Here is a 20,002-nt window from a genome sequence, read left to right as displayed (position 1 = left end):
TAGTTAGGAATTACAAGCATGAGACACCAGTGCCTGGCTCAAACTTGTTTTTAATTTTAGTTCTGATAGGTGATGGAGGTTGTAAAATTTTAACCTCTAAAAGCATAGTAGTTTTAATGATTTGTTGTATTAGATGAAGCTATTAAGTTATACTGCAATAACAAATGAGAGTAAAACTCAGTGGCTTCCTGCATTATTTGCTTGTATGATACAGCCTAGCAGCTTATCTTCTGCTTGTTGCCTTCACTCCAGGGCCTAAAGAGTGGGGTGGGGAGGCTTTTTAATTGAGAAAAAGGCCAAGAGGATGCAAGAATACAAAAGCTCAGAAGTAGGACACCAGACCTCCTCTCACCTTTCATTGCAAAAGTAAGGGGATGGCCAAGCACGAAGTCACTGGAGGTAGGGATACAGTAGGTAATGTGCCCTTAAGGACACCAGCTATGTAATCATACAGGTTACTGCACTTGTCTTCATAGTTTTTTTGTTTTGTTTTGCTGGTCGTGGGGCCTGAAATTTAGGCCTGGGGGCTGTCCCTCAGCTATTCAGCTCAAGGTGAGCACTCTACCACTTGAGCCACAGTGCCACTTCCAGCTTTTTTTTTGCTTATGTGGTGCTGAGGAATTGAACCCAGGGCCTCAAGCATACAAGGCAAGCACTCTACCGCTGAGCCACCTTCCCAGCCCTTCATAGTTTTTTTTGACACAGCAGTAATGTTTTAATTAATGCCTCCCCATGACCTATCAGGATTCATCTCTCATTTTCCTTTCAGTTTCTTTTCCAATCAGGTGGCCTCCTGCTACTCCTGACTGGGCAGGCAGGTTGTCACTTCCTGGTCTCTCCAGTCCTTGCCTCTGGAGATCTTCTCCCAAGACCTGTGGGCTCACATCCTCCCATCTCATCCATTGGTGCTCACACACAGTTTTCTCAGTGAGACTTTCCCTAACTCATATTTGAAGTTGAAACCACACCTGCCCAACACATCCTCTGTCTTGCTTTTTTCTCCAGGGCATTGATACCATTTGGTGTAATACATGGTACTTAGTACTTGCTTATCTTCTTTGCTGAATTGTAAACAACTTGTTCTGCCTGATCTCTGCCACATCCACACAGCAACATAATGGTTGTAATGTGAAAGCAGCTAGACAATTTGTATGCAAATGAGTGTCTAATTTTTACTTACAGACTTAAATTTGAATTTCATATAATTTTAATGTTGTGAAATAGTTTTTTCAATTATGGAACCACATAAAAATATCCTGCCAGGCGCTGGTGGCTCAGGCCTGTCATCCTAGCTACTCAGGACGCTGAGATCTGAGGATCGCAGTTCAAAGCCAACCTGGGCAGGAAAGTCTGTGAGACTCCAATCTCCAAGTAACCACCAAGGGCTGGGATGTAGCTCAGTGGCAAAGCGCTTGCCTAGCAAGTGCAACGTCCTAGGTTCGATCCCCAGTACCAAAAAAGAAAAGACAAAAAAAATAGTTAACCCCCCCCCCCCAAAAAAAACCCAACCCTCCAAGTAACCACCAGGAAACCGGAAGTGGCGCTGTGGCTCAAGTGGTAGAGCACCAGCCTTGAGCTGAAGGACAGTGCCCAGGCCCAGAGTTCAAGACCCATGACCCCCCCCAATGTTCTTCACTCTTGAACTATACACTAAAATGTTCTCCACTCTTGAACTGTACACTGAAAATGTTCTTCATTTTTGAACTATACACTGAAAATGTTCTTCACTCGAACTGTACACCAACAGACGTGGACTACACAGCTGACCTGTGGCTTCCAATTTTCTATTCCCTGCAATAGACAAAAATCAGTTTTTGTGGACTGCAACTCTAAATGAGGAACGCAAATAAATGAAAAATACCTGTACCTGTGATGTCTGCCTAGGCCAGCATGTCTTACAGCTCGGGAGCGCGATGAACCTGGCTACGGGAGAGAACCTAGATAGGCAGCGGAGAAACCGGGAACCACAGCCATCCTCACAGAGGAGTTAGGCGAGGTCGGAGCGGCCTGGGGACAGGGACGGTAACGCCCCGGGAGGACGACACCAGGGCTCAGTAAATGGCCTGGTGCTGCTGCGTACTCGCTGGGAGAGGGGCTGGCTGCGGGCAGCTGGCTCTCCAGAGTGCGGCGGGTCCCCCGGGCCGCTTGGAGCCTCACGCGGGCCTGGCCGGACGGGAGGCGGACCCCTCCCCAGCGACCCCCTGCCTCAGTGTGGAGGAGAGGGCGGGGTCGGGCCCTCTTGTAGGCGCCTTCCCCGGCCCCGGGGCGCCGACCGCTGCTCTGCCTCTCCGCGGACCCACTGGTTTTCCTGCTCCCCAACCCTTTATCTGGTTGGGAGCGCTCGGACCATCGGAGCCGGTGCGCACAGCCTAAGCTCGCGGCGCGACTGGGCCAGTGGGCCCAGCATGCCCGCCCCCTGCCCAGCATGCCCCACTCCCTGCCCAGCCGACCCGGCCCATCCCCTGCCCAGCCGGCCTCGTCCCCTCCCCCTGCTCAGCTTGGACTGCCCCACGCTCTCCCTAGCTGTCCCTGCACCGCTCGCTGCTTAGCCCCGCCCCCACGTTCTGATCAGTTGTCCCTGCCCCGCCCCCTGCTCAGCTGGCGTCGCCCCACGTTCTCAGCTGGCCCCGCCCCCGCGCTCTGCTAGCGACGTTCTGCATTTTCGGGAGCCTCATCCGGGAGCCTAACAGGCGCATGCGCAGAGTTGACAACTCGCCGAAGTGTGCGTTGCGGTGCTGGAGGTAAGTCCGCGTTCTTGCGGCTCCCGGGCCTCTCGGTGCTCGGTGTTCCTAATCCCAAAGACGCGGAGCAGAGCCCTACGCGAGGGACCGGGGGCGTCCTGCGGTTCAGAGCGGCCGAGCCCGGGCCGTGCCCACCCTCCCGGGCGCCGCGCTGCCTTTTTTGGGCATGGCCGGCGAGGGTCCGGGCCCGCGTTGGGCGGAGGCGGGCGCGGCCTTCCGCCGGGGTTCCTTCCTCCCGCAGTCCCCCCTCCCTGTCCGCGGTGACACCCCTCTGCCGGTGCCTTGGGGTGGACTCCCCGGGGATCCACGGCCTCCTCCCGAGCCCCGCCTTCCCGCTCTGTCTCTGGTCTTAGGGGGTTTGAGCTGAGCACCTGTTCGTAGCCTCCGCGCGCCTGTGCGTGCATGCACGCGCGTGTGCGTGCCCTGTGCGCGCCTCCTGCCCCTGCTTCCCCTGTGAAGGCCCCCTACCTCACCGCGACCCCCGGCCTCTCCCGCTCCGGCTGCCCCCGCCTCACCCCCTCGAGGCCTCCCCTCCCCCGCCTCCCCCTCTCCCAGTTTCCTCCCCTTTCCCCCAAGCCTCCTCCCGCCTTCCCTCCCCCCAGGTTTTCCCCCCCTCACCCCCAGGCCTCCCCCCTCCCGCCGGGCGTGCACCCCCACCGCTGCTCCTGTTTGCGTCGTGCGCACGTTGCCCTTGGCAACGGCAGCGAGGGCCTAGACCCCAGAACTGAGGCTCCGGGGCTTGATGTCCGCGGCCGTGTGAAATGCTGCTCCTTCCGCCCAGTCTTCAATGTCCTTAAATCCCCGCATACCGTGCCTCCGCCTCTGGGAGGCACTTGGGTCTCCCCGGGGTGGGCCTCTCCGCCGCTTCCTTGCCCGGGGTCCTTGCCCGGAAGCCAGGAGCCGCTGGGCCTCCCGGAGCTGCCTCCACTCCGCACTGAGCGTCAGCCCGCCCGCGTCCCGGGCAGCCCGACGCCGCGCCGTGGCCCGGAGATGGCAGCGAAGGCGCCACGTCCTGCTCTCTGCCACCCCAGGGCTCGGTCCGAGCTCTTTGGCGAGGGTCAGGCGCGGGTTCCTGGCGGCGACAGGCCCAGCGAAGGAAGTTAAGCAGGTTTTGACGGCTGGGAGCCGAACCTTCTGGAGACGATGATGGCGGAGGCGGAGTCGTGACTCAGGAAATGTTCTTCGGGCTGCCCGGCTGCGGCCGAGCTGCGTCGTGACCCGCGCGGCCTCGGATGGCAGGAAGCTCGTCGAGTGTGTGCGTGTGCGTGCGTGTGTGTGTCTGGACTGTGCAGCCTGCCGCCTTGTTCTGTGCTGGGATCTGTGCGATGCCACTCGTGGTGCGGAGCCTGCGCAGGCGTGACCCCGCCCTGGTCCAGTCCTCCCTCAGGTGCTCAGGTTGGGTGGTTTGTTTGTTTTTGTATATTTCTTTTTTTACCTTTTCTTTTGTTGGTCATGGGTCTTGAACTCTGGGCCTGGGCGCTTTCCTTCAGGTCTTCAGCCCAAACGAGTGCTCTACCACTTGAGGCATAGTACCACTTCGGGCTTTTTCTGCTTAGGTGGTGCTGAGGAATTGAACCCAGAGACTCTTTAGAGGCAAGTGCCACATCCGGTTTTCTAGTGGTTCATTGGAGATAAGTGTCTCGGACTTTCCTGCCTGGGCTGGCTTTGAACTGCGATCCTCAGATCTCAGCCTCCTGAGTAGCTGGGATGACAGGTGTGAGCCATCGGTGCCTGGACTGTTTTTAGTTTTTAATGGCAGTACTGGGGTTTGAAGTCAGGGGTGTCCTGTTAGCCAGGGAGGCGCACCAGCACTTGAGCCACTCTGCTACTGAAGCGAGTTTTAATAGTAGAGTATTTTAATGAATTTGAAGTGCTATTGAAATAGTAAGTTCCCCTGTTGAGCCTAAAATAGTTTTGTTTGCCCTATTTTTATTGACTTGAAGCAATTCGGAAGCATTCTGAGCTCATTGTGTAAAGAGTTTAAATAGCATTGAACTTGGATCAAGCCCAGTATATTAGAAGTGGCTGGAGGACCAGAAATTCCAGAATTGGCCAGAAACCTGAGTGATATGAAGGGCTCTGCTGTATCCTCACACCAGTTTTGTTTTATTTTTTTCAGTCACAGAGTGTTCTTGGCTTCCTTGCCTATGGCTACCATTTGAGCCACACTTCCAATCTGGCTTTTTTGCTGGTTAATTGGAAGTGATCTTGGCTTTGACCTTGATTCTCTGATCTTATCCAGTTTTGAGTAGCTAGGTTACTGGGTGAGCCACTGTCCTGGCCTAATCCCAGATCTTATTGGCAGACATCCCTAGTCCTGCAGTACTCTTTACTTTGAAAGCAGAGGTGTGGCTCAATGGGTAGAACACCAGCCCTCAGTAAAAATTTTAAGCCAAGTGAGAGTGTGAGACCTTGAGTTCCAAATCCCAGGATGGGCTCCAAAAGAAAAAAATTTTACCTCCCCTCCAAAAAAATAAAAAAATAAGAAAGCTTCCTGTGGAGAAGTTCACAAGTTATCAGGTAGTAATTCCATGGTTTCCTTATACTTTTCAGCTATCACCATATTTTCTCACCTTAAAATATTTAAATCTTTTTTTTTTTTTTTTTTTTTTGGGTCCAGTCGTGGGCCTGAACTCTGGGCCTGGGCGCTGTCCCTCAGCTCTTCAGCTCAAGGCTAGCACTCTACCATTTGAGCCACAGTGCCACTTCTGGCTTTTTTCTTTTTGCTTATGTGGTGCTGAGGAATTGAACCCAGGGCCTCATGCATGCAAGGCAAGCGCTCTACCACTGAGCCACCTTCCCAGCCCAAATATTTAAATCTTTTGAGGAAGCTTTTATTATTGTCACAAAGTTGTTAACGAGTGCTAACTAGAGGCATTTATTACATTTTCCCTTTCTTTCTTTCTTTCTTTCTTTCTTTCTTTCTTTCTTTCTTTCTTTCTTTCTTTCTTTTTCTCCTTTCTTTCTTTCTCTCTCTCTTTCTCTCTCTCTCTCTTTCTTTCCTGTCCTGTCCTGTCCTGTCCTGTCCTAGGGTGTAAACTCAGGGCCTAGGCTTTGTCCCTGAGCCTCTCTGTGTTCAAGATTAGTGCTCTACCACTTGAGCCACAGCACCACTTTCCGGCTTTTTCTGTTTATGTGGTACTAAGGAATTGAACCCAGGGCTTCATGCATGCTAGGCAAGCACTCTATGACTAAGTCACATTCCCAGCCCTCTACTGTTTCCTGAAGTATGATAGAAAAGTTGAAGAGAGAACAGTGAATTTACCAACTTACACATATATAATAGTTACATGTGTTGATACTATATGTGTGCCTGATGGTGTGCATATATACATATTTTTGTATAGCAAATATTTGTGGGGTTTATATGTGTATATTCTGTATATGTATTATATGTATTTTTATGAGTATATGCCACATACATGGGTGTATATGTTTTAAAATTTGCATGTGTATTTATGTGTATGTGTATTTATGTGTGCACATTTATGTGTATTATGTATAATCTTCAAAATGAGTCCAAGTATGACACTTTTCCTTTAAAATTTTAAGGACAGAGATTCTAAGGATAAGAGCATTCTTTTTTTGCATGGGCATACTACTATTACCAAACCTAAACAGTAATTTCTTCTTACCTGATAACTCATCTCTTTATGTATTTTTTCTAGTTGTCCCTGGGAAAACTGATTTTTGAGATAAGAAATTTTGCACTGGGCACTGGTGGCTTGTGTAATCCTAGTCATTCAGAGGGCTGAGATGTGAGTATCCAGGTTCAAAGACAGCCTGGGCAGGAAAGTCTGAGATCCTTATCTCCAATTAACCACCAGAAAACCAGAAGTGGCGCTGTGGATCATGTGGTAGAGTGCTGCCTTGAGCTAGTGCTGAGGGATTGCGCCAAGGCTGCATTAAAGCCCCATGGCTTGAAGAAAGTTTTGTGATCATTGTGTTGTTTTTAACTGTTTTGAAATAATTTGTAATTTCAGAAGGAAAACTGAATAGTGAGATAGTGTGCCTTTTATGCTAACTGCCAAATGTGAACTTCTTGTGTAATTGTAGAACAGTGTCAATACCAGGAAACAAATTGATGCAACCCCGGGGTGGATTTAGGTTTCACTAATCATGGGAGCACTCACTGAGGGTCTGCCGTGTCTACCGGAGGACCTCCTGCAAGGTCCCCCCTCCCAGCACTGTCATCTGGGATTTTTTTTTTTGCCAGTCCTGAGGCTTGAACTCAGGCGGTATCCCTGAGCTTCTTTTGTTCAAGGCCAGCACTCTACCACTTGAGCCACAGCGCCACTTCCAGCTTTTTGTGTATGTGGTACTGAGGAATTGAACCCAGGGTTTCATGCATGCATGCTAGGAGAGCACTCTACCACTGAGCCATCTTCCCAGCCTGAGTCTGATTTTTTTTGTTGTTGTTGTGTGGATCTTGAACTTTGGGCCTGGGCCCTGTCTCTGATCTCTTCAGCTCAAGGCGAACGCTCCTACCATGTGAGCCACAGTGCCACTTCAAGGACTTTCCTGCCTGGTCTGGCTTTGAACCACGATCCTCAGATCTTAGCCTCCTGAGTAACTAGGTTTACAGGAGTGAGCCACTGGCACTAGGCCTGTGTCTGATTTTTGACTATTATAAATAGCTCAGTTTGAAACTGGGTAGCATCATTAGTTTGAAGAAAAAAAGCTTTATATAAGCATTTCCATTTTCTAATTTAGAATACATTTAATATTGAAGTAGTGAAGGTCTCTGACTTTTTGCTTCCCAATCTCCTGCCTGGTTGCTGGGATTACTAGCATGAATCATATGGTTGGACTGACACTATATTTAATACACTGTACACTATTGGTTGTTCATATTCCTAGTCCTGTGGCTGATCGGAACATTGTTTCACACAATGAACATGAAAACAATGAAAGAAAAATACAAATGAAACTTAAAACCATTTCTGCCTCACCTGTAATCCCAGCACCTGGAAGGAGTATTACAAGTTTAAGGTCAGCCTGAGCTGACTTAGAATAGCTAAGACAATTTGGAAAGACAAAGAAAAAAGTAGGAAAAAAGAAGTATTCAGTACTAAGATTTTTTTTAAATTTTTAAATTTTTATTGTAAATTAACTGTACAGAGGGGCTACAGTCACATGAGGAAAGTAATGAATATATTTCCTATAAGATTTTTTTTTTTGGGGGTCCGGTCGTGGGGCCTGAACTCTGGGCCTGGGCGCTGTCCCTCAGCTCTTCAGCTCAAGGCTAGTGCTCTACTACTTGAGCCACAGCGCCACTTCTGGCTTTTTTCCTTTTTGCTTATGTGGTGCTGAGGAATTGAACCCAGGACCTCAGGCATGCAAGGCAAGCGCTCTACCACTGAGCCAACTTCCCAGCCCCTCCTATAAGATTTTCTATATAGCTGGATAATCAGGAAAATATAGGAATAGAACGGAATAACCAGGATGATACCTGTGGTATAATAGCATAGTTTTGTCTTTGTCCCTGAGTGCTGGCCAAAAGCTTTGGAATTCTTTGTGCTAAGTTGACTCAAAAGTGGGGCCTCCGGCTGGGAAGGTGGCTCAGTGGTAGAGTGCTTGCCTTGCATGCATGAGGCCCTGGGTTCCATCCCTCAGCACCACATAAGCAGAAAAAGCCGGAAGTGGGGCTGATGCTCAAGTGATAAGAGTGCTAACCTTCAGCTGAAGAGCTGAGGGACAGCGCCCAGGCCCAGAGTTCAGGCCCGACTGACCAAAAAAAAAAAAAAAAAGCTAAAAAGTGGGGCCTCCGGCTGGGAAGGTGCTCAGTGGTAGAGCACTTACCTTGCATGCCTTAGGCCCTGGGTTCGATTCCTCAGCACCACATAAGCAAAAAGAATAAAGCCGGAAGTGGCGCTGTGGCTCAAGTGGTAGAGTGCTAGCCTTGAGCTAGAGAGCTGAGGGACAGCACCCAGGCCCAGAGTTCAGGCCCCACGACCGGACCCAAAAAAAAAAAAAAGTGGGGCCTCCTGATAGAAGCAGGGTGGGGAAGTTTCTCAGAACACTCAGCCCCAGGAGCGTCCTGAGGCACAAGGTGTCCTGGAGGTGTGGAGCCCAGCTGGAGAGAGGGGCTTTGAACCGTCCACCTGTCTTCCACTTGGTTGCTGCTGACTTGTATCACTTGTCATAAACTGACAAACACAGGTAAAGTTTCCTTCTGAATGTTCCGTGAGTTGTCCTGGCAAAGTATTGTGCCCAAAATAGGGACATTGGAGACCCTTAAATTTGTGGAAAACAAATCTATGGCCAAAATAGTCAAAAGTGAGACTGAGCCTTTGGCCTGTCCAGTTGACGCTAATTCTCAGTAGTATCTGAATTTTTAGACATCTAGCTAATGTTGGAGAATGGGTTGGTGCTGAGGATAATATAGATTTGGTGTTAAGAAAAAGAGGCATTCTGATGGAAAGAAATGAACCTTAATATAAACCTCACATCTTATGAAAACATTAAATTAATATATTAGAAATCAGGAAACCTTGGAACTTAGGAGTAGGTATAATTTTTTTTTTTGTTCGTCGTGGGGGCTGAACCCTGGGCCCAGGTGGTGTTCCTCAGCTCCTCAGCTCAAGGCTAGCACTCTACCATTTGAGCCACAGCTCCACTTCCAGCTTTTTTCTGCTTATGTGTTGCTGAGGTATTGAACCCAGGGCCTCATGCTTGCAAGGCAAGCACTGTACCACTGAGCCAACTTCCCAGATCCCAAGGTATAATTTTAAACTGACAACAAACATCAAGAACATCTAAAAGGAGAAATATTTAAATTGGACGTTGTTTAAAAATCCTTTGCCAATTTTTTTTTTTTTGGTTCTGGTCGTGGGGCCTGAACTCTGGACCTGGGTGCTGTCCCTCAGCTCTTCAGCTCAAGGCTAGCGCTCTACCACTTTAGCCACAGTGCCACTTCCGGCTTTTTTCTTTTTGCTTAATGTGGTGCTGAGGAATGGAACTCAGGGCCTCAGGCATGCAAGGCAAGCACTCTACCACTGAGCCACCTTCCCAGCCCCCCTTTGCCAAATTTTTAATTTCACAATGTGATTTTTTTGTTGTTTCTTTTGTATGTTCTTCCCCCATGGCATAACCCCTGTTTTCACTGTATTTGATCCAGGTGCCCTGCATCCTGTATATGCATTTTTCTGATTTGGGGAGGGGAAGGGATAACAAAATGCTGAAATAAGGATAAAGGATGACCCATGTAACAACAATATGTACAAGACATAGGTTGAGGGGGAGTTATGGTGTAGTAGGTTGAGGGGGAGTTATGGTGTAGTTGGGGAGGGGAAGGGATGCTAGGGGGAAAACAAAGGAGGAGGTACCAATGCGCAATAGGAAAACAGGACTCATTACCTTGCTCAAGTAACGGTAACCCCTCTGTACAGTATGTTTACAATAAAAATATATAACAAATAAAAAAAAATCCTTTGCCAAGCTGGGCGCCGGTGGCTCACACCTGTAATCTTAGCTATTCAGGAGGCTGAGATCTGAGGATTGTGGTTCAAAGCCAGCCTGGGCAGAGAAGTCCATGAGACTCTTTATCTCCAATAAACCACTCAGAAAACCGGAAGTGGCGCTGGGGCTCAAGTGGTAGAGCATTAGCCTTGAGCTGAAGAGCTGAGAGACAGCTCCAGAACTGACAAAAAAAAAAAAAAAATTATTTGCCAAAGCCCCTGTTAAGGACATAAAACAAATTGGAAAAAAATTTGTGAGTTAAATATCTGACAAGTTATATTTAAAATATATAAATACCTCAAGGCATTTATTAACTAGAAAAAGGCAGAAGACACAGTAGATACTTCACTGTTTGAATAAATAGATGGCAAATAATCATGAAAATGAGTTCAATATTGTTAGTCATTAGAGGAATGCAATTAAACCACAGTATTACTACACCACAGAATGGCTCCTGTTAACACCAAATTCTGGTGACAATGTGGACAAACTGATACATATACCTTGGTGGTTAGAATGTTTAACAGTATACTACTATGAAACAGTATGACTTTTTCTTTTCTATGAGTAATTTATTAGCATGTTTTTTTTTTTGTTTAAAAGTATAATTTTGGTGGGCTGGGAATGTGGCTTACTGGAGTGCTTTCCTAGCATGTATTGAAGCCCTGGGTTCAATTCCTCAATACCACATACTCAGAAAAAGCTGGAAGTGGCATTGTGGTTCAAGTGGTAGAGTGCTAGCCTTGAGCAAAAGAAGCTCAGGGACAGTGCCCAGACCCTGAGTTCAAGCCCCAGGACTGACAAAAAAAATTTTTTTTAAGTAATTTTGTTATTAAGGGGTTAACAACACGGGTTATATTTCATAAGTCAAATAATGAGTACATTTTTTTCTTTTCTTTGTCGGTTATTAGGCTTGAACTCTGGGCCTGGGGGCTGCCCCTCAGCTCTTCAGCTCAAGGCGAGCGCTCTACCACTTGGAGCCACAGTGCCACTTCTGGTTTTCTGGTGGATTATTGGAGATTAAAGTGTCATGGACTTTCCTGCCCGGGTTGGCTTTGAACCTTGATCCTCAGATCAGGTGGCTGAGGCCACCTGAGTAGCTAGGATGACAGGTGTGAGCCACCGGCACCTGGCCAGACTTTTCTGTTTTTAACACCAACCAGTTCTTGTTACACTACAGCAATTGTGCTCTGGGTACCCGTCCCCTCCCCAAAGTGCACAAAATGTCTTGATTTGTAATAGCAAATTACTGGAAGCAAACCTCATGGTATTAAACTGGTGCAATGTTTAAATTGTTGTATACTATGGAATATTACTTAGCAATCATCAGCAACAAACTGTTTCTAGATGCTACCTTCATAGGTTTCAGGGAAGTTACAAACAGTACAAAAGCAAATTTCAGTAGGCTACACATATGTCATATGTGACATTCTGGGCCGGGAGGGTGGTGCAGTGGTAGAGTGCTTGCCTTGCATGCATGAAGCCCTGGGCTCGATTCTTCAGTTCCACGTAAGCAGAAAAGGCCGTAAGTGGCCCTGTGGCTCAAGTGGTAGAGCGCTTGCCTTGAGCTGAAGAATTGAGGGACAGCGCCCAGGCCAAGAGTTCAGGCCCCACAACTGACAAAAAAAAAAAAAAAAAAAAAGGACATACTGCTCAGATACGTGTGTGTAGTCTTTCCAAACGACCTTCGGGAGCTGGTGGAGGGTGCGGCCTGGCCCCCGGTCTTCGGGCCCCCATCCCCGACTTATCCCTGACCCCCTTCCCCTCTGCCTCTCCTCTTCAGATTCTGTCTGCAAGTGCAAACTGCACTGGGGTGAACCTGTGTCCTTCAGGGCCTCCGGGCCCTGGGCCTGTCGTGCGCCCCTCCCCGGCCGCCCCACTGTCTGGCCTCCATTTTCATTGCTGCCTAGTGTTCTCTCCGGTGTCTTTCTGTCTTCTCCCTGTCCTGCTCATCCTCATCTCTGTTCCCGCTCTCGGCATGCGCGCCGCGGGCTTCACGACTGCTGCCAATCCCAGTTTAAGTCTTTGATCTCTCACATCTCCGCCTTTTCCAGCTTTGTCACCTGCTCTCAGGTCCTAGGGTCCCGGGCGCCTCTGATTTCCTCTTGTTTACCCAGTTGCCATGGCGCCGGAGGTGGTGCTGGCGCAGAGGGGGAGGGCGTTGCCTCTGATTGGATGCTGGCCCTGCCCCCCTCCGAGGCGCGGTCGCCGCACAGCACCCTGGGAATTGGAGTCCGCGAGGCATCTCCTAGCGCATGCGCAGTTGTACTGTCGCCATCGCACCACTTTTGGGTCGGGGGCCGCGGGAGCCCGTGGGTTGTTGCTGCACGGAAGTCGGGTAGGACCACCTCACGGGCTCTTGGTCAGGCCGGTGGCTGGGCGGGGCGGGCGGGGGCCGGGACCGGAGGCCTGGCTGCTTCTCTGTTGCGGTTCACCCGGCGAGCGCCGCCCGCAGCTCAGGACGCCCGGCAGCTCGGGCCTCCCTGGAGGGTGCAGACGCGTGCGGCCGAGCGCTGTGCTGGGGTGCAGCTGCGGTGGTGGATTGGGCTCACTGATGTTCTAGGCGATTCCATCTGGGTTCATCGTCGGCGGCCTTGTAATTTTCCCCTGTATCTTATTCATGGGTAATTGCCGCCCCCCCCCCCCAAAAAAAAATTTCAAGCCGGGCGTGGCTGCTCATGCCTGTGATCCCAGCTACACAGGAGGCTGAGACCTGAGGATCGCGGTTCAAAGCCAGCCCGGGCAGCAAAGTCCGTGAGACTCATCTCCAGTAAACCACCAGAAAACTGGAAGTGGTGCTGTGGCTCAAGTGGTAGAGCGCTGGCCTTGAGCTAAAGAGCTAAGGGACAGTGAGTGCTCAGGCCCAGAGTTCAAGACCCATGACTGACGAAAAAAAAGAAGGAAGATGCTGAGATTTGAGAATCAAGGTTCAAAACCAGCCCAGGCAGGAAAGTCCCTCAGATTTCACTCCACCAAAAAGCTGGAAATGGAGCTGTGGTTCAAATGGTAGAATATGCTTAGGGACAGTGCGCAGGTCTTGAGTTCAAGCCCCAGCTCCTGCGATCGATCGATAAGATAGATAAAATTCTGTATGCGATTTATGTGTGGGGTTGCATGGCTAAGCTCAGAGATGCTGGCTTCGCTCTGACACCCTTGGCAAGGGTCTTCACCATGTGTCTTGTTGGCACCTTCTGCAGATCCTTGAGTCCTGATACCGGTGGTCCTCTGTGTGTGCCTTGCCTTAGTACAGACATTCACGTTTTGGTGGAGGTCTGTGAAGATGCTGCCTTTGGAGAAGGTGTTGGCCTCCCCGAGGAGCTCCCCACTGCCCCCAGAAACGCCCACACTGGGGTCAGACGACACAGTCCAGCAGGCAGAGCGCAGCCCATGGGAGGAGCCCAACCTGCAGGAAGAGTTCATCCAGCAGGAGGAGTGTGTCCTGGAGGAAGAGCCAGTCCAGTGTGAGGAGCCGGTCCAGCGTGAGGAGCCGGTCCAGCGTGAGGAGCCGGTCCAGCGTGAGGAGCTGGTCCAGCGTGAGGAGCCCATCCAGCATGAGGAGCCCATCCAGCGTGAGGAGCCGGTCCAGCGTGAGGAGCTCGTCCAGCGTGGGGAGCCAGCTCAGTGTGGGGAGCTGGCCCAGTGTGGGGAGCCTGCCCAGTGTGGGGAGCTGGCCCACCGTGAGGAGCCCGTCCAGCATGAGGAGCCCGTCCAGCGTGGGGAGCCAGCCCAGCGTGAGGAGCCCGTCCAGTGTGAGGAGCCAGCCCAGTGTGAGGAGCCGGCCCAGCATGTGGAGCCTGTCCAGTGTGAGGAGCTGGTCCAGCAGGAGGAGTATCTGCTGGGGAAAGAGCCCAGCCTGCAGGAAGAGGATGACTTGCAGGAGGAGGATGACCTGCAGGAGGAGGCCTATCTGCAGGAGGAAGTTGAACTGGAGGACGAAGATGATCTGCAAGAGTCTAGCCGTCAGAAGGGATCTGAGAGGACCCCTGCTGACCTTGAGTTCTCCCGTCTGCGCTTCCGAGAGTTTGTCTACCAGGAGACTGCTGGGCCTCACCAGACTCTGGCCCGGCTCCACGATCTGTGCCGCCAGTGGCTGCGTCCCGATGCCTGCTCCAAGGAGGAGATCTTGGAGCTGCTGGTGCTGGAGCAGTTCCTGGGCATCTTGCCGGACAGGGTCCGCCCCTGGGTGGTATCCCAGTACCCGGAGAATTGCACGAAGGCTGCCTCTCTGGTGGAGGGTATCTCTGACGTTTTGGAGGAACCAGGTGAGTCTGCTGACCCAGAAGGAAGCATGCTATGGGCATTTTACTATGTGCAGTTCAAACCCATTGTGGCTTTTCTGAGAGCTTAGTCACCCATGTATAAGATGCACAAGCATGCACAACTCCAAGCCCCATTGCCCTGCCCAGTGGCTTCTTCCTAAGAGCTGCCTCAAAGTTAAAACAGCTGCCTGGGCTCTTGCCTTCATGTCTGCTTTCCAGAATCTAGGAAACAGGAGAAATGGAGGGCAGTCAAAGGCAGAGAGCAGGCTCTTAAAGACTAGGTAAACATTCTGGGTGTATCGCTAGCTGGAGGTTTCCTCCATGTCTAAGGGCTGGGACCTGGGGTTGGACGAAGAGGCCTGGGGGCCCAGAGGCCCTGTCATCACCTGGGTTCCTTCCTGGTCCCTGCATGGGTCTCCATCTTTGGGGTCCCTGTTCATGCAGTGGTTTACTTGGTTGTTCACAGGGATACGGCTGTGCTCTCCGGGCGGGTCGACTTCTTCCTTCAGTGAGGGGGACTATGAGAGGCACTCTGACCCTCTGCTACTACCAAGAGGGCTGCTGAGCCCCAGCGGAGACCCAGATACTGGTGAGTGTTACTGGGTCCAGTGTGAAGTGGTGGGTGTGTGGTTAAGAGACCACCTAGGGCTTGTTTCAAGTGGTAGAATGCCAGCTGCAAATGGTAATGCTGAACAAGAGCATGAGGCCCTGAGCTCAAGCTGCAGTATCAGAACACAAAGAAACTAAAACGAAACATTGCCTCTTCTGTGGCTTAAATGGGCATTTCTGGGGCTCCTGCTGGATCTGGGCGCCTTGTTAGTTTTGTGACCATGCTCAGTACAGACAGAAGTGTTTGCTGAACTTTGACACATGTGACACAACGTAGGGCATCTCCACCTTCTTCCGGGGGGCTGTGTGGGTGGAGTGGGCCCGGCTTGTTTTGGAGGTGCTCAGCCACAGCATTTGTCTCCCCAGATCTGCCATCGCTTCTCCCTGCCTGGCCAGCTCTGGAATCCATGCATCTGGATCAGGAGAATTTGGGGAGAGAAAAATCTGAAGAGTCTGACATTGATGCAACTGAGCCAAAGGTGGGTGGGGCCACTGGTATTGTGGAGGCCAGGGGACTGCTACAGGCGGCACTGGAGGCTGACCATGTCCAGCGGCTCCTGGAGTCTGTTCCCACAGGAGAGGCTCTGTCTCTCCCTGACTGTTGACCAGCTTCCCAGGGCTAAACTCTGCTGTAGTGAGGGATCTGAATATCTGTAGGGTGAGGTGTACGAGAACTCAGGAGAGGGGTGTAGAGCGGTGCGTCTCAGGGTGGGTCACAGTCCCCGGGTGGGTGCTTGTTCCTAGCCAGTGCTCTTGGGGCCACCTTGCTGTTTTAGACAGAGTCGCTCCCGGATGAGACTCTGGCCTTGGGAGAATGGAACCAAATAGACCCCACAGAGGAGAACCTGAAGAGCTACGAGAAGCTGCTCCTGAGTGGTGAGACCTGCCTCCTGGGGGCTTCGCCTTACCCCCCCTTCTCTCCCAGCTCTGCTGGCACAGGCCAGCACAGGCAGTCCTGACTTGGGCTATGGTTAGAACACCAAAGGAATTTTCACACTTTTCTTTTATTTGTTATGTATTAAGGTGATGTAAATGTGTTTGAACCTGAGCATGTTTTAAGTGCCTTGGGACTTGGACTTACCTGTTTGCCAAGATCCTCATCCATCCTAGTCTACTCTTTTGAGTTCTTCCTGGGCCTCAGGACTTTCTGTTTGCAAATCTGCCTGTGGAATATGAAGCCACTAAATTTAGAAAGGCCTGGGCCCAAGATGCCAATACTGTCACATAAGTACAGAGATTGACCTGACAAAGGCAGAGGCTTCTCTCACAGAAGTTCTTACCCCAGAACTTGCCTTTGCAGTGAGCCACAGTCAGACTTCTGTGCCCTTTACAAGGTTCTAATTTTATGGTTTTGTTTTGTTTTGTTGATGCTTAACTTAGACCCAGAACTTCACTCATTCAGGTCTGAGGCTTGGACTCAAGGCCTAGGTGCTCTCCTGAGCTTTTTTTTTTTTTGGCTCTTATCACTTGAGCATAGCTCCCCTTATAACTTTTTCCTGGTTTATTGGAGATAAGAGCCTCACATACTTTTCTGCCTGGGCTGGCTTTGAACCTTAGTCCTCAGATCTCAGCCTCCTCAGTAGCTAGGATGACAGGCATGAGCCACAGTTAGGTGATCCTTCTTAGCACTGAGCTAAACTCCTAGCCCAATTTTATGTTTTTCTCTCTAACGTTTCTCACCCCTGGACTCTCGCTTTCTGCTTGTCCTCATTGTGCTTTCCTCCTCACCAGGCAGACCCTCTGCTTTATCTCTGCTTCCTTGTGCTCAGAACCTCTGGCTGTCCAGGGGCTCTGGAGGTTGCCCTCCAGTATAAAGAAAAAGACAGGCTGCCATGTGGGGACCCCTCTCCTGCACCCCACGTCCCCTCAGCTGCTTTGTACGGATACCTTTTTTAGTCTGTACTTTTTAACTTAACTCAGGGTATGAGCTTTCTCAGCCGTGCACCGCCTTTGTGCTGGAGGCAGAGGACCTGGAAGAACTACCGGGAGGCAGACTCCAAGGTGAGGTCAGGTTAGAGACCAGGGTGTGGTCCAGCGGGGGAGGCTGGCATGGGGGGGATGAGGGTCAGGTCCAGTGGGGGGAGGCTGGTGTGGGGGATGAGGGTCCGGTGGGGGAGGCTGGCGTGGGGAGGTGAGGGTCAGGTGGGGGAGGCTGGCGTGGGGGGAGATGAGGGTCGGGTCCGGTGGGGGAAGCTGGCATGGGGGGATGAGGGTCAGGTGGGGGAGGCCCGCATGGGGGGGTATAGACTTTCTTGCCCAGGCCCACCCAGCCGCATGCCTCAGCAGAGACCTCATCTCAACTCCAGTAGTCATTCCCCCTCTCCCTGTGTTGGAATCCAGTCATTTCATTGATCTCTTATGTATAAAAAACTGCCCTGAAACTGGGTCACCTAAAAGAATTCTGTGGCCTGTGGATTGCCTGCACCCAACCCTGCAGCTCTCTGGCTTCATTTGGTGGCTTTAAGGCATGCCTAGGGCTGGGATGTCCTATTGACCTCAGTGACTGCAGGAGCCCAGCTGGAGCTATAGGCCTGAGTTCTTCCTGTGGCTTCTCCGTGGCTGGCTTGGGCTCCTCACAGGACGCCCTGGGACAGTAAGCCTCCAGGACAGTAAGCATTTGCCAGTCTTGCTTGTATGCTGTGTGCTTACATCCCATTGGCTGCAGTAGGTCACATGACTGAGCCAATGGAAAAAGAGATTATCCCAGGGTCATTCCTGGGTGTCATAGGTCATAGTTGGCCAGTTGGTCCACCACAGGGTTTGGTAGGTCTTTGTTAGTGACCAAATAGTGACCCATCTCATGGCTCCATTGCCAATGGCCCCTTGTGGTCCTGAAGGTTTTTGCCCCAGATCTCACCTTCATAAACGCAGGAAGGAGGAAGTCCCTCCTTGCAGCCCGCACTTCTGAGCAGAATGCAGGCACAAGGTCACCTGGATTCGAGGCTGTCTGGGAGCGGGTGGATCTGTCTCCTAGGGAGCTCAGCTCTCATTCAGAGACTTGGAGGAGGGGCGGGGGAACAGGTGAGTCTTACAAGGCTAGTAAGGCGCATGCAGTATGCAGTATGCAGCTGCTGTATGGTCTCACCTGAGTTAAAAATAGGGCTGACTGGGCATACCTGAACTTCTTGTCCCATGGCCTCTTTTACCCCCATGCTTAGGTCTTTGGGCCTCACATTTTATTTTCTTGGTTTCTGCTTAGGAAGCAGCTTCTGTGGCAGGCTTGGGAGTCAGGATTGCTTACACTGTGACCTTGTTTTAGATGGTGGCAGGATACAAGAGAGCAGAGAGAATGCGTGCGAAGATGTCTGCATGTATAGGATGCTCATGGAGAGGCTGACAAGGGGTGCTCCCGCAAACCCTCTACTGGATGCCCACCAGGGCGCTCAGAACGGGGAGTCGAGCTCTGCCAGCCGTTCCCAGCGGCAGTCAGTCATCCGGCAGCCAGCCCGGCCCGGCGCCCTACAGCAAGCCACTGGGAGGAAGAGGCCCCATCCCAATGATGAAGATGAGCTGGGCCCGAAGTATCCCTCCAGTAGGAGCAGCCAGCAGCCATACACAGGGAAGGTGCCTGGCTATGCTGCCATGTCCTCGGCTTGGCTGGACCCAGGCCCCTCTACTTCCAGCTATTGTGTGGTTGATGAGCCAGGAGTGTGCACAGGGGAGCCCTACACCTGCAGTGAGTGTGGGGACACCTTTGCGTGGATCTCACAGCTCATAGAGCATCACAGGAGCCATAGCAGCAAGAAGCGCTTTGCATGCTAGGGCTGTCAGGAAACCACCTCTCCGTCCCAGCCCTGGTTTAGCACTAGAAGACCCAAGACAAGGAGAACGGCTCCGTCTGGAGTCCCCTCCCTGCCACAGTGGCACCCGCACTGGCGGGAGGATCTCTTACCCAGAACACCACACATGCAGGAGCCACCTGCTCCGAGAGTCCCAGGAGGTGAGTTTTGGCCTTGTACACACCCTGGGCTAATGTTCACATCTGGGTAAGCCATCAGATGTGAAGGAATACTTCCGCAACGTTTGTACCGCCACCCATAGGCTGGATCATTTGACATTGTGCAGTGTAGAGTTGCCTTACAGTGTGTGATCTGTTGGCACTTTCTTGAAGTCATTCTTGCCTCAACTGCTCACCAAGCTCCCCAACTTTGTTCAAGCAGAATTCTTGCCATCTGTTTTGGCCTTTTCACAAATATGTGATGTCGAGTTTACTTCTGAACCCTCAAAAACAGGCAATGTTTTAGTTTAAATAAAAGGGCGCTTGCAGCCTAGTGATGCAGTGTGGGGCCTTTAGAGTGTGATTTCCAGCCCATTAGTGAATTGTGGGTGGTCCCTGGCATTGCAGAGCAATGAAGTAGAATAAAGTAGGTCAGAATGCATCATGTAGTAAAGGCAAGTATTGTTGTGTGAAACTTTTCAGCTGTGTATCTAAATAGGAGAGCTGGCAACCATGTAAACTGTATTTCTTACTAGGGGGTTATGGTTAAAACTGGTTAAAAACTGATGCTCCAACTGAGCAAAGAACCAAACTTGGTCTACAAAGGCGATCTTTTGATTTTGTGTTTCATTGCAGATTGCAGTATTTTCTGTTGCCTGAGCATCAGTATAATTGCCTCCTACAGATACAGAAACTGGTGCCTCTTCTGTCAGTGTTTAGGCAATCTGTAACAACCCTGTCTGATATGCTTAATAAAGTATTTATTTCTTCACTCATATTATAGCTTACTGTTTGTGATTGTGCTGCTGCTTGCTTGTGTGTTGAAGGGAGGGACACTGCTCCCAGCAGGGACATGAGAATGCATACTGTGGTGGCTCTCCGCTGGATACCCTTCATCTGGGAGAAGACATACACGTCCCTGGAAGAAATGATCCCATGGCCTTGTTCCTTGTAATAAGATAGGAATGTCCACCCAGGTGTGGGTCTCTACCAAT

The 20,002-nt window shown here is 50.9% G+C and overlaps 1 protein-coding gene across 1 annotated transcript; it reads left to right on the top strand.

Moving 5' to 3' along the window:
* The first annotated feature begins 2,652 nt into the window (after window positions 1-2,652).
* Zscan18 (zinc finger and SCAN domain containing 18) lies at window positions 2,653-19,783 on the top strand. Its single transcript, XM_070000726.1, has 7 exons — window positions 2,653-2,741; window positions 13,400-14,464; window positions 14,928-15,050; window positions 15,437-15,549; window positions 15,847-15,946; window positions 16,991-17,071; window positions 18,330-19,783. The coding sequence occupies exons 2-7, from the start codon at window positions 13,483-13,485 to the stop codon at window positions 18,830-18,832; spliced, it is 1,902 nt and encodes a 633-aa protein (XP_069856827.1). The 5' UTR covers window positions 2,653-2,741; window positions 13,400-13,482; the 3' UTR covers window positions 18,833-19,783.
* Window positions 19,784-20,002: the final 219 nt, after the last annotated feature.

This window comes from Dipodomys merriami, unplaced genomic scaffold (genome assembly GCF_024711535.1).
Source record: "Dipodomys merriami isolate MVZ:Mamm:240054 unplaced genomic scaffold, mDipMer1.0.p SCAF_57, whole genome shotgun sequence".
NCBI lineage: Eukaryota > Metazoa > Chordata > Mammalia > Rodentia > Heteromyidae > Dipodomys > Dipodomys merriami.
The sequence above is the reverse complement of the archived record's forward strand: the minus strand, read 5'-3'. Positions and strand labels throughout refer to the sequence as shown.